The sequence below is a fragment of the Dermochelys coriacea genome, chromosome 13, assembly GCF_009764565.3.
Source record: "Dermochelys coriacea isolate rDerCor1 chromosome 13, rDerCor1.pri.v4, whole genome shotgun sequence".
Classification (NCBI taxonomy): domain Eukaryota; kingdom Metazoa; phylum Chordata; order Testudines; family Dermochelyidae; genus Dermochelys; species Dermochelys coriacea.
The window spans coordinates 1,576,193-1,590,546 of record NC_050080.1 but is presented as its reverse complement, the minus strand read 5'-3'; the positions used below and the strand labels follow the sequence as shown (position 1 = coordinate 1,590,546).

At 46.8% G+C, this 14,354-nt stretch overlaps 1 protein-coding gene across 1 annotated transcript in view; it reads left to right on the top strand.

Moving 5' to 3' along the window:
* The first annotated feature begins 2,261 nt into the window (after positions 1 to 2,261).
* Positions 2,262 to 14,354, top strand: part of TGM2 (transglutaminase 2) — a 41,921-nt gene continuing 29,828 nt past the window's right edge. The window contains exon 1 of the mRNA XM_043495784.1: positions 2,262 to 2,411. Coding sequence (XP_043351719.1) covers positions 2,402 to 2,411 — 10 coding nt within the window. The 5' untranslated portion in view covers positions 2,262 to 2,401. The remainder of the gene's footprint in view (positions 2,412 to 14,354) is intronic.

The window sequence follows — 14,354 nt, the reverse complement described above, 5'->3', positions numbered from 1 at the left end:
CCTGCTTCATTTCATGCGCTGGGAGATATTTTGTTTCCAGAGACCCCAGCCGGCTCTCTGCCATACAAGACAGAGCAGGGGCCGTATCTCTAGGACAATCAACTGCAAAGAATTTGTGAATACGAAAAACTCAACTGGCTGAGCCCTAAATCCATCAGAGTCCATTTCCCAGTGGCTGCTCCTCCCTCCATTGCATGTGCCAGAACGTGGTCTTGACCACTAGAGCAAGGATTTCTTTCTGCAGAAAAAGAGAACAGGATAAAGTCATGGAGGTTAAGTCCATTAACGGCTATTAGCCAGGATGGGTAAGGAAAGGTGTCCCTAGCCTCTGTTTGTCAGAAGGTGGAGATGGATGGCAGGAGAGAGATCACTTGATCATTACCTGTTAGGTTCACGCCCTCTGGGACACCTGGCATTGGCCATTGTTGGTAGACAGGCTACTGGGCTGGATGGACCTTTGGTCTCACCCAGTATGGCCATTCTTATGTTTGCAGAATCGCACACACGGACATGAAAACAACCCAGTTCCTTGTGTGTTACCAAATCAGTCAGTCATTTTGTTCTCTCTCTGCTGGAGCGCTTTCCTCCTATCATCAATGGAGAGCATGCCCAGCCTCCGTCCACCTGGTGCCTAGCAGAGTAGCCATTTAGTGGGGAGAGACTGGATGCCAGTGCTGCAGCCAGATCAATTCATGGGCCACAGGGGCTGCAAAGTCATTTTTCAGTTTTGCAGTGACAATGCAATTAGCTGTCGGCACCAATGTAAAAAAGGCCAGGGCACTGACTCAGCACAACTTTTGTGAGAGGGGGGTTCTTCCACCACTGGAGAATGAGGAAAATAGTCCCTCTATTGCATAGCTTCTGCAGGAGGCCCATGGCTATCTGCCATTCTGCTTAGAAAGGGGCCTATCAGCCAAGCGCACAGAGGAGCTGGTGGAAGTTACAGCAGAACTAGATGGCATTTTGGTCGGTTTCCATTGCAGGGCAGTTCAGACATTATGGACGATAGCAAAAGTGTCAAATGTCAAAACCTCTCAACTAAAAACATGGGACACATTTTTCATGAACATCTTCCAGTTCCAGTGGCATGAAGCAGGCCCCTTCCCGCCGGGCTCCCATGAACCGCTTCCCAGTGCTGGGATTGCCCAAATGAGAGGGAGACAACAATACATAAAATATGGTTATCTGGTCCCAGGCGGCTTGTGAGCAAAATGCCCCAAAGCGCTGATTGGTTATGAATGGTCCTGGACCCATGTTCATGGAGGGCCAGATCTGGAGAGGATTCAGAAAGGGGTGTAAAATTCCCATCAGTGAGGGAGTCCAACCATCTCATTTCATGGACGGATTCTGGAGCTGCCACTTGTGATTGACATTCAGCACCAAAGCGCAGAAGCGGCAACGCCTCCCATCCTGGGGAATCACCGAATGTTTAACCTTCACCCCCTCCTGGCGAGGACTCAACTCTGCGGGGCGTTCCCTCCCTTCCCCAAGAGCTCAGCACCATACATTGGTCACAAGCTCCCCTCCCCCCCCACAGATTTGCCCACTACTTGCAAATGGTTTTCCTGAGGTACCAAAGGCTGCCAATTCCCACAGTCAAAGGCCACAGCAACTGGCCCAAAGGATTCTGGGTTGTGGCTTGGGGGGTGGGGGGGAGAATGTGGGGTCCAGTCTGAAAAGGGCACAGCCCCAGCACTTCATTCTGCTGACCCATTCTCCCAGTTAGCCTGTGGGGTGGTGGGTGGAGGAGGGTCTGACGTGAGGCATACAAGGTGTCCGCCATGGTCTTCCTGAGGAGAGCACATCTCCTCCCAGTGTGCTGACAGGAAGGGGGTTTCCAAGAACTCTGCCTTTCCCTTTAATGGCCTGTGAAGATAAGGGGTGACCCAATCTCCAGGCCAGCTAACTAAAAGAGTACGTCCCACCCACCCAGGTGTGTGACGATCCTCCTCAGGCACTGCACACAGAGCCCCCCTTTCAGAGGATGACATTAGAAATTCCCTTCCCTGAAACGGGGGAAGGAATTTCACAGTAGTGACCAGCTAGAGGCGTTATTTAACTGCAGTGTCCCTGCATTGGCCTTTTCTGTACGTGTCCCTTATTCGTATATTTTTAGCGTGTGTGGGGGGCAGTGAGCTATTCAAGACCTGCTTGTGCCACAGATCCATGCTCAAAGTTGGGAAAAAAAAAAGTCAATTTAGTTTTTCCTGGAAACAGTGGGGTTTTTCCAGTTCTTGCTAAGGTTGCTCCATCCACTCAGATGAGGGGGTGTGTGCTGTGTCTGCCTCTATAAAGGGAGAAAAAAAAAACTAGTGAGGGTGGGAGGAGATAAACCATCAGCTCTTTTTTCATAGCTGCAGGCACTCCAAGCAGAGTAAGAGGGATTCCAGGGCTGGACACCATGGCTGAAGGTAAAGCTGCAGAATGGCACATTGCTACAGGCTGCATTTCAGCAAAACTTGACAACTTTTTTATATTCTTCTAAATCAGGAAGGTTTTGCTTGGTTACAGGAAACTTTGCAGCATGTACATGGAAGCGGGGGGGGGGTCACGGTATGTCTCTGTGTGCGTGAGTTCTACTTTGAAAGTCGAGGAGCATTACAGTTGGTTCCTTTAGCTCAGGCTGGAACACTAAGTAAGCTTCTTTATCTCAGCTGCACTTGTTTGTATTTCTGGAACGTATTGAAACTGAATGGCAAACCCTTGACTCACGTGCAGAATAATCAGACACACAGAAGATTAAAATAGAAGATAGTTCTGATCAGGAGGAAACTATTTTGAGTTAATTTTTTTTCTTTACCATAGCTCCCAGTAATTTGCTATTGTTGTAACACCGATGCTGTAAAGAGTGAAATGTTAAAATACTGTTTTAAATTGCAAGCTCCCTTTCAGCAGGACTCGGCAGAAAGCTGCTCTAAAAATATTTGTTCTAAGTCTCACCCTATTTTTAAAGAGAGTTATCTAAATAAAGCCATAAACAAACCCTTTTAAGCCTTTAGAAATCCCTCTGACACATAGCTGGCTTTTCTGTGCAGTCTTTCACTCGGGAAAGAATACTTTCTTCTCTAGAAAAAAGAGCGAAGAGTCCTTGTGGCACTTTAGAGACTAACAAATTTATTTGGGCATAAGCTTTTGTGAGCTAGAACCCACTTCATCAGATGCATGGAGTGGAAAACACAGGAGCAGGTATAAAAGATGGAAGTGTGAGGTCAGTCTAATGAGAATTCAATTAAGAGTAGGATACCAAGGGAGGAAAAATAACTTTCGTAGTGGTAATAAGAGTGGCCCATTTCAAACAGTGGACAAGAAGGTGTGAGTAACAGTAGGGGGAAATTAGGTTTAGGTTTTGTAATGACCCAACCACTCCCACTCTTCATTCAGGCCTAATCTGATGGTGTCCACTTTGCAAATTAATTCCAGTTCTGCAGTTTCACTTTGGAGTCTGTTTTTGAAGGTTTTTTGTTGAAGAATTGCCACTTTTAGGTCTGTTATTGAGTGACCAGGGAGACTGAAGTGTTCTCCTACTGGTTTTTGAATGTTATAATTCCTGATGTCAGATCTGTGTCCATTTATTCTTTTGCGTAGAGACTATCCAGTTTGGCCAATGTACATGGCAGAGGGGCATTGCTGGCACATGTTGGCATATATCACATTGGTAAATGTGCAGGTGAACAAGCCCCTGATGGTGTGGGTCCTATGATGGTGTACCTTGAATAGATATGTCAACAGAGTTGGCACCGGGGTTTGTTGCAGGGTTTGGTTCTGGGGTTGGTGTTTTTGTTGTGTGGTATATAGTTGCTGGTGAGTATTTGCTTTAGGTTGGGGGGCTGTCTGTAAGCGAGGACTGGCCTGTCTCCCAAGGTGCGTGAGAGTGAGGGATGGTCCTTCAGGATAGGTTGTAGATCCTTGAAGATGCGCTCGAGAGGTTTTAGTTGGGGGCTGAAGGTGACGGCTAGTGGCGTTCTGTTACTTTCTTTGTTGGGCCTGTCTTGTAGGTGACTTCTGGGTACCTTTCTGGCTATGTCAATCTGTTTCTTCATTTCACCAGGTGGGTATTGTAGTTTTAAGAACGCTTGATAGAGATCCTGTAGGTGTTTGTCTCTGTCTGAGGGATCGGAGCAAATGTGGTTGTATCTTAGAGCTTGGCTGTAGACGATGGATTGTGTGATGTGGTCTGGATGAAAGCTGGAGGCATGTAGGTAAGTTTAGGGGTAGGTAGATTTCCGGTATAGGGTGTTGTTTACGTGGCCGTCGCTTATTAGCACTTCTCTAGATCTTTCACAGTGGAGAGAGGTAAATAGAGGCATCCCCCAAGGATCTGTACTGAGACCAGTGCTGTTTAACCTACCCAAAAATGATCTGGAAAAGGGGGTAAACAGTGAGGTGGCAAAGTTTGCAGATGATACAAATTTATTCAAGATAGTGAAGCCCAAAGCTGACTGTGAAGAGTTACAAAGGAATCTCACTAAACTGGGTGACTGGGCAACAAAATGGCAGATGAAATTCAATGTGGATAAGTGTAAAGCAATACACATCGGAAAACATAATCCCAACTATACATACAAAACAATGGAGTCTAAATTAGCTGTTACCACTCAAGAAAGATCTTGGAGTCATTGTACATAGTTCACTGATCAATGTGCAGTGGCAGACAAAAAAGCGAACAGAATGTTAGGAACCATTGAGAAAGGGACAGAAGAAAACATCATATTATAGTACACCCCACCTTGAATACTGAGTGCCATTCTGGCCACTCCATCTCAACAAAGATATAGTAGAATTGGAAAAAGTGCAGGGAAGGGCAACAAAAATGGTTAGGGGTACGGAACAGCTTCCATACACGGGGAGATTAAAACACTGGGACTGTTCAGTTTTGAAAAGAGATAACTGAGGGGGGATAGAGGTCGATAAAATCATGACTAGTGAGGAGAAAGTAGATAGGAAGTGTTATTTACCCCTTTGCGTAAGACAAGAACCAGGGGTCACCCAATGAAACTAATAAGCAGCAGGTTTAAAACTAATATAAGGAAGTACTTTTTTACGCAACAGACAGTCAACCTGTGGAACTCACTGCCAGGGGATGTTGCGAAGGCCAAAAGTATAACTGGGCTCAAGAAAGTTCATGGAGGATAGGTCCATCAATGGCTATTAATGAAGATGGCCAGGGATGTAGCCCCATGTTCTGGGTGTCCCTAAACCTCGACAGCCAGAAGCTGGGATTGGACAACAGGGGATGGATCACTTGATAATTGTTCTGTTCATTCCCTCTGAAGCACTTGGCATCAGCCACTGTTGGGAGACAGGATACTGGGCTAGATGGACCATTTGTCTGACCCAGTGTGGCCGTTCTGATGAAATAATATTTCCCATGTCAGATTCTGATCAGTGTGTAGCCCTCTTTGTTCAGTCTATGGTCAGTGAGCCAAGGCAATATAGTCTCAGCATTATATGGCCTCATAGCCCATCCTAAAGCAAGTGACTGTGTCCTATGGCTGAGTGTGGAGGTGCAGATAGGCAGCTGAGAGACATGCCAAATCCACAACAGTGACAAAAACAGACAGGGAAGTTAATTCAGTTCAGCCACCTGGGATCTCAGTGACAAGACCAGGTTTTATTAAATCAAGTTCCAAGACGAAATCAAAATGAATGAAAGAGGAGGTGCAAGCAATGGCATTGCAATGACTGCATCCTAGAGAAAACAGGGTCCCTCTGCTGGCTGCCAGAACTCACGGTGACGCTGAGTCTTCATAGCACCCCTCTGACTGCTCATCACTATAGGGCGGCAGTAGGACTTTGAGAGGAGTCGGAAGACCCTTATCCTTCATTTCCCGTCAGGGTGATAAAAAGCAGGATCCCTTACAACAGAGATTGAACCAAATTATATGCACACGTAAATGGGGAAAACTCCACTGAGGTCGATGCATGGTGCTCACTGCCATCGCCAGGGAATGTTGCTTCTGGCATTTCTCTTCCATGAGGTCCCTCACTTGGGCCTTTGGTTTGGGCTGTTCCTAGGAGAAGATGGAACTAAAGTTTTCCATGAGCTCCTCTTCCTCTGTCTTTGATCTCACAGGGCCCTCCCATGGTGTGTCCAACTTCCAAGCACTCCCACATCTTTCAAAATAGAAACAAACACTGACATCTCTCTCTGCGTCTCCTGCTGCTAGATGCCAGGAAGAGCTTAGTTTAGAGCTGGTTTGTGTATGTTTAAAGTGCAAGTATGTCTAGGGGAAGCAAGGGTGAAAAGGGGAGTTACATGTTTTGTTGTAAGAAGACAAGGAGTACTTGTGACACCTTAGAGACTAACAAATTTATTTGAGCATCTGATGAAGTGAGCTGTAGCTCATGAAAGCTTATGCTCAAATAAATTTGTTAGTCTCTAAGGTGCCACAAGCACTCCTTTTCTTTTTGCGAATACAGACTAACATGACTGCTACTCTGAAACATATTTTGTTGTGAATGCAGCAAGGCCTGTGGCCATTCTTATCTCTCGCAGGAGTGAGCACCAGAGTCTAGGTCTGACTCTCCAATGCACAAAGCAAAGACAACTCAAAAAACCAGAAGAGAAAAACCCTTCTAATCTCTTTCATGGCAGCTGTCCTAGGGGGTAGTTATAACAATAGGAAAGAGAAGTCTGGCAGACAGAAATGTGACAATTAAACTGGTGTCCCTGTTACATTAAACGATTTTAAAACACAGGAAAAATGGAAATGGAACGTTAAGATATTTCATTCCACTCGTGGCCTTGTGAACATTTTAATACCTGCAGTGACTAGCATGCAGACTTCCAGGAAGAGCTCTGCAAACATCCTACTATATGTTTTCATCAATTTAATAACTAAGGAATAAACTAGTTGTTACTGATCAAAGAGGCCAACAGAATACAAGAAGTTTGGAGTTACCAGCTCGGGCTGGTTTTTTGAGCCAAAAATCATTTTTTAGAATTCCTCTCTCAAACACACTTTTTCTGACTTGGCCCAAATTTTCTGGCAGAGTCTAGCTTGATATAAGATCATACACATGTAATTGGGTACAGTTTTTGCTAAATCAGGGGTGAGATGTGTAAAATGGAAGCCTCCCATCTCTCTTCAGTTTGTTATATGTTGGTCACACCCCTGCAGCTCGGCAGCCCAATGGAATCATTTTGATTATGGGTAAACTATGCTTTCTCCATAACTCCATCTATCTAGATCTCTTAGGTCTTACCGCAATAGACCCTCACCAGTGAAAGCAATTATTTCTCTCTCACACATCCTTCCCTTCTGGCAAGCAACAGGGCTGACTTTGTGGTGAGGTTTTGAGGGCATATCCATAAGCACAAACGTGAGGGCACTATTGCAAGAAAGCCCTTCGCTCTGGATGCGGCAAGGTCAGTGGTCTTCCTTTTTTCACCTAGCATCATTCCTATAGCAAAGGGTTTCTGCAACTCCCTCCCTTCCTCCTTCTGGCCAACATTCAGCCCCTTCCCTAGGGCAGTGGCTCTCAACCCTTCCAGACTACTGTACCCCTTTCAGGAGGCTGATTTGTCTTGCGCACCCCCAGGTTTCACCTCACTTAAATGACTTGCTAACAAAATCAGACACAAGAATACAAAGGGGTCACCACGCACTAGTAGTGAAAAATGGCTAACTTTCTCATTGTTACCACAGAATTATAAAATAAATCAATTGGAATATAAATACCGGTACTGTACTTACATTTCAGTGTATAGTGTAGAGAGCTTGTGACAAGATAGCCGATGTTAGTATGGTTTCAGAGTAGCAGCCGTGTTAGTCTGTATTCGCAAACAGAAAAGGAGTACTTGTGGCACCTTAGAGACTATCCTATCCTTGCAACAAAGCCCGTTGCCAACTCTGTCCACATATCTATTCAGGGGATACCATCATAGGGCCTAATCACATCAGCCACACTATCAGAGGCTCGTTCACCTGCGCATCTACCAATGTGATATATGCCATCATGTGCCAGCAATGCCCCTCTGCCATGTACATTGGCCAAACTGGACAGTCTCTACGTAAAAGAATGAATGGACACAAATCAGACGTCAAGAATTATAACATTCAAAAACCAGTTGGAGAACACTTCAATCTCTCTGGTCACTCGATCACAGACCTAAGAGTGGCTATACTTCAACAAAAAAGCTTCAAAAACAGACTCCAACGAGAGACTGCTGAATTGGAATTAATTTGCAAACTGGATACAATTAACTTAGGCTTGAATAGAGACTGGGAATGGATGAGTCATTACACAAAGTAAAACTATTTCCCCATGGTATTTCTCCCTCCCACCCCACCCCCCACTGTTCCTCTGATATTCTTGTTAACTGCTGGAATTAGCCTACCTGCTTGTCACCATGGAAGGTTTTCCTCCTTCCCCCCCCTGCTGTTGGTGATGGCTTATCTTAAGTGATCACTCTCCTTACAGTGTGTATGATAAACCCATTGTTTCATGTTCTCTGTGTGTGTGTATAAATCTCTCCTCTGTTTTTTCCACCAAATGCATCCGATGAAGTGAGCTGTAGCTCACGAAAGCTTATGCTCTAATAAATTTGTTAGTCTCTAAGGTGCCACAAGTACTCCTTTGATGTTAGTATGGTGAGTCCTGAGCTTTTTTTTGGCAGGGGGCTAAGACGCCACCATGCTCCTGCTCTTGGGCCACCAAGGTCCCCACTAATGGCCCGGGAAGGTGGTAGAGGAGGGAAGGAGTCAGGGTTTGCTCCTCACTGAGCCCCAGACCCTCTCAACCCCTGCGGGTTCTTATCCTCTTCCCCCTTGGGTGGGGAGCCTTCAGTCCTTAGACACTGGGGCAGAGTCTCCCTTACTTCGGTTCTCTGGTCTTTCAAATCTCACAGCATACCTCCAAGCTCCAATCCTCTCTCCTTCCTCCTCCTTCTCTGAATACCTGAAGCAGGGGGTTTTATTAGGTTCCTGTCAGGGCCTTAATTGACTACAGGTGCTTCAATTAACCTATAGCAGTGGTTCCCAAACTCGGGTTCGTGAACCCCTGGGGATTCGCAGAATGTTACAGGGAGTTTGCCAGAAAATTTTCATTAATGGCGACCAGAGGACCCCGGGCGTTGGCGGCAGCAGGTGGGACCCAGTTGCAGGGCAGACAGGCCGAGCCCCAGGGAGAGTGGGGCCAGGCAGTTGGGGCTGGCAGCCCGAGCCCTGCCCCCATCAGCGGGGGAGCCGGCAGCCCGAACCCCAGTGCTCTGCGTGCGGCTGGCAGCCCAAGCCCCAGGGACAGTGGGGCTGGGCAGTTGGGGCTGGCAGCCTGAGGCCCCGGCGGTCAGCGGGACCTGCAGCCCAAGCTCAGTGGAGCTCAGTTGACTGGGGCGGTCAACAGGGTCCAGCAGCAGGAGCCTCACGGAGTGCAGAGGAAATTTCATAGAATCATAGAAGATCAGGGTTGGAAGGGACCTCAGGAGGTCATCTAGTCCAACCCCCTGCTCAAAGCAGGACCAATCCCCAATTTTTGCCCCGGATCCCTAAATGGCCCCCTCAAGGATTGAACTCACAACCCTGAGATTAGCAGGCCAATGCTCAAACCACTGAGCTATCCCTCCCACCAACTAACTTAAATCCCTGGAAATATTCATTTTCAGGAGGGGGTTCACGAGATTTCACAACTTAGTGAAAGGGGTTGGCGGGCTGTTAAAGTCTGGGAACCATTGACCTATAGCAACCCTCCCTAGTCCACAGGGAACCATGCCTTAATTAGCCTAGGGATTATATATTTCCCCTCTCCCACTGCTCCCTGGCCCTCCTGTATCACAAGCTGTATAAACAAGTCATTGTCTGTATGAAATTTTAGTTTGTTCTGACTTCGCTAGTGCTGTATCTGTAGCCTGTTGTAAAACTAGGCAAATCTCTAGATGAGGGGATGTACCCTCTGGAGGAGCTCTGTGTGCGTCCCCCCTGGGGTAGGCATACCCCCGGTTGAGAACCACGGCTCTAGGTGACGGATGACTGAGAGAGGATGGGACCGAAGCAGCAGTGAGCTGAGCAGCCCCAGCCCTGTCAGCACTTGCTCCATAAATTAGGCCCTCGTTTTCCAGCTCAAGTACTCTGGCACTGAACTTGCTATGTGTTCTCCTACATTAAATACTTTCACCTATTCTGGCAACTAATCTGCCTGACTGCAATGCATTCACGGGTCGCTAGCCTTGAACAATGATGAATGATATCACATTGCCCCAGGAAACCATGCTGAAACAACGGGTAATGGTGCTGTCTGATTATCACCGGCTGCCTACACAGGCCCTGCTTACATCAGTGTCTCTCTGCCCTACTGCCACAAGAGCATGCCCTGCAGAATGCCTCAGGCCACCCCATCAGACATCCCTTTTCTCAGCACGTTTATGGTCAGTCTCTCCGATTTGTCAAGGCATGGGAAATAGGAAACTTCCTGTCAGCCTGACGGAGGGCACAGGGAACATTTAAAGCCAAGCATTCCCTGAGCTCAGAAATGCTTCTCTCTCTTGGAAGGGAACAACCAAAACAACTTGGCAGCAGAAGCCTGAAGCCAAACTCCTCCAGAGGTAGGAAGGATAAGCGCTGGCCTTCTCTGCTGCTGCCCCTCTGCAAGCCTCTCCTGCCCTTAAATCCTGATGGACCTAGCGCCGCTCTGAGACACACCTTAGGCCTGGCCTCAGGCCTCGCCGCCGTTGTATCATTAAGAACAGACGCCTAGTGCAAGGGGTCTGGCACAGAACTGAGCATGGGAAGCTCTACCGCTGACTAGCTGCGTGACATTAGGCACAATGTTTTCTCTCTGTGCGCCTCAGTTTCCTCCCTGGTGGAACGGGGAACTTAATGTGCATCAGCTCTGTAAAGCTCTTTGAGATCGACGCACAAAGAGTGCTGTATAAGTTCTATGGGTGCAATCAAACTGGGGCTGCCTTCAGCATTCAGAGCCACAGCGACTGTAAACAGTGTCACACTTGTCTGTATCTTGGGAGAAGGGAGAGTGGGGAGGAGATTAGCAAACACATCCCCTGGCCCCAGTGATGATCCAAGAGAGATTTTAGCCCAGAGACAGCCAGGATGCTGCTTCTCTCTCCCACACAAGCAGGTTGCTTAAATTATTAATTAGTTTCAGTTTGCTCCTGGGAGCTTTGGCCATGGTGAAAGAACAGTGGTGGAGGAACAGGTTAAGGACTGTCATAAATATAAAGGGAAGGGTAACCACCTTTCTGTATACAGAACTATAAAATCCCTCCAGGCCAGAAGCAAAACCCCTTCACCTGTAAAAAGTTAAGAAGCTAAGATAACCTCGCTGGCACCTGACCAAAATGACCAATGAGGAGACAAGATACTTTCAAAGCTGCAGGGGTGGGGGGGAACAAAGGGTCTGTCTGTCTGTGTGATGCTTTTGCCGGGACCATGTCAGGAATGCTCTCCAGAACTCCTGTAAATAGTTAGTAAGCAATCTAGCTAGAAATGCGTTAGATTTTCTTTTGTTTAATGGCTGGTAAAATAGCTGTGCTGAATGGAATGTATATTCCTGTTTTTGTGTCTTTTTGTAACTTAAGGTTTTGCCTAGAGGGATTCTCTATGTTTTGAATCTGATTACCCTGTAAGGTATTTACCATCCTGATTTTATAGAGATGATTCTTTTACTTTTTCTTTAATTAAAATTCTTCTTTTAAGAACCTGATTATTTTCATTGTTCTTAAGATCCAAGGGTTTGGGTCTTGGTTCACCTATGCAAATTGGTAGGATTTTTATCAAGCCTTCCCCAAGAAAGGGGGTGTAGGGCTTGGGGGGATATTTTGGGGGAAGACGTCTCCAAGTGGGCTCTTTCCCTGTTCTTTGTTTAACATGCTTGGTGGTGGCAGCATAGGGTTCAAGGACAAGGCAAAGTTTGTACCTCGAGGAAGTTTTTAACCTAAGCTGGTAAGAATAAGCTAGGAGGTCTTTCATGCATGTCCCCACATCTGTACCCTAGAGTTCAGAGTGGGGAAGGAACCTTGACAAGGACTATTTAGAAAAGCTGGACATGCATAAGTCCATGGGGCTGTATCTAATGCATCCAAGGGTGCTGAGGGAGTTGGCGGATGTGATTGCAGAGCCATTGGCCACTATCTTTCAAAATTCGTAGCGATCGGGAGAGGTCCCGGACGATTGGAAAAAGGCAAATATAGCGTCCAGATTTTAAAAAGGGAAGAAAGAGAACCCGGGGAACTACAGACCAGTCAGCCTCACTTCAGTTCCCGGCAAAATCATGGAGCAGGTCCTCAAGGAATCCATTTTGAAGCACTTGGAGGAGAGGAAGGTGATTGGAACAGTCAACATGGATTCACCAGGGGCAAGTCATGCCTGACCAAACTGATTGCCTACTATGATGAGATAACTGGCTCTGTGGATATGAGGAAAGCGGTGGATGTGATATATCTTGACTTTAGCAAAGTTTTTGCTACAGTCTCCCACGGTATTCTTGCCACAAGTTAAAGAAGTATGGACTGGATGAATGGACTATAAGATGGATAGAAAGCTGGTTAGATTGTCAGGCTCAACAGGTAATGATCAACGGCTCGATGTCTAGTTGGCAGCCAGTATCAAGCGGAGTGCCCCAGGGGTCAGTCCTGGGGCCGGTTTTGTTCAACATCTTTATTAATGATCTGGATGATGGGATTAATTGAACCCTCAGCAAGTTTGACACTAAACTGCGGGGGGAGGTAGATATGCTGGAGGGTAAGGATAGGGTCCAAAGTGACTTAGACAAATCGGAGGATTGGGACAAAAGAAATCTGATGAGGTTCAACAAGGACAAGTGCAGAGTCCTGCACTTAGGACGGAAGAATCCCATGCACTGCTACAGGCTGGGGACTGACTGGCTAAGCAGCAGTTCTGCAGAAAAGGACCTGGGGATTACAGTGGACGAGAAGCTGGATATGAGTCAGCAGTGTGCCCTTGTTGCCAAGAAGGCCAATGGCATTTTGGGATGTATTAGTGGGAACATTGCCAGCAGATTGAGGGAAGTGATTATTCCCCTCTATTTGGCATTGGTGAGGCCACACCTGGAGTATTGAGTCCAGTTTTGGTCCCCCCACTACAGAAGGGATATGGACAAATTGGAGAGAGTCCAGCAGAGGGCAATGGAAATTATCAGGGGGCTGGGACACATGACTTATGAGGAGAAGCGGAGGGAACCGAAGTTATTTAGTCTGCAGAAGAGAAGAGTGGGGGCGGGGAGAATTTGATAGCAGACTTCAGCTACCTGAAGGGGGGTTCCAAAGAGGATGGAGCGAGGCTGTTCTCAATGGTGGCAGATGACAGAACAAGAAGCAATGGTCTCAAGTTGCAGTGGGGGAGGTTTAGGTTGGACATTAGGGAACACTATTTCACTAGAGGGTGGTGAAGCACTGGAATGGGTTCTCTAGGGAGGTGGTGGAATCTTCATTCTTAGAGGTGTTTAAGGCCCGGCTTGACAAAGCCCTGGCTGGGATGATTTAGTTGGTGTTGATCCTGCTTTGAGCAGGGGGTTGGACTAGATACCTCCTGAGGTCCCTTCCAACCCTGATAATTCTATGATTCATGGTGGGAAGCTATTTTCCTAACCACTGAGGCAATCGACCCTGGTTAGGCAGGCACCCTAAAAGGACAGAGAACCCAGGACTTCAGACAGGTTTTACTGAAGCCATTTCCATGCTAGAATGCAGAGGAGAGGTGTGCATGCTGTGTGTGCATGTATGTACGTTGTGTGTGTGCACAGATTCACAGATTCCAAGGCCAGAACAGATCATTGTGATCACCTAGTCTCACTTCCCGCACAGAACAGGCCATAGAACTTCCCCAAAATAATTCTTAGAGCAGGTCTTTTAGAAAAATGTCCAAAATGGTCAGTGATAGAGAATCCACCGTGACTTGGTAAGTTGTTCCAATGGTAAATTACCCTCACTGTCAAACACGTACACCTTATTTCCAGTCTGAATGTATCTAGCTTCAACTTTGTTCCCCATGTAGGTACTTACAGAAAATAATCAAGCCACCCCTTAACTTTCTCTATGGTAACCTAAATAGGTTGAGCTCCTTGAGTCTATCATTATACAGCTTGTTTTCTATTCATTCTCGTGGCTCTTCTCTGAATCCTCTCCAATTTATCAGCCTCCTTCTTGAATTATGGGCACCAGAACTGGACACAGGATTCCAGCAGCAGTCACACATGTGCCAAATACAGAGGAAAAATAACCTCTCTGCTCCTACTCGAGATTTCCCTGTTCATGCATCCCAGGATTGCATTGGCTCTTTTGGCCACAGCTTCCCACTGGGAGCACATGTTCATCTGATTATCCACCACGATCCCCAAATCTTTTTCAGAGTAACTGCTTCCCAGGATAGAGTCCTCCCATC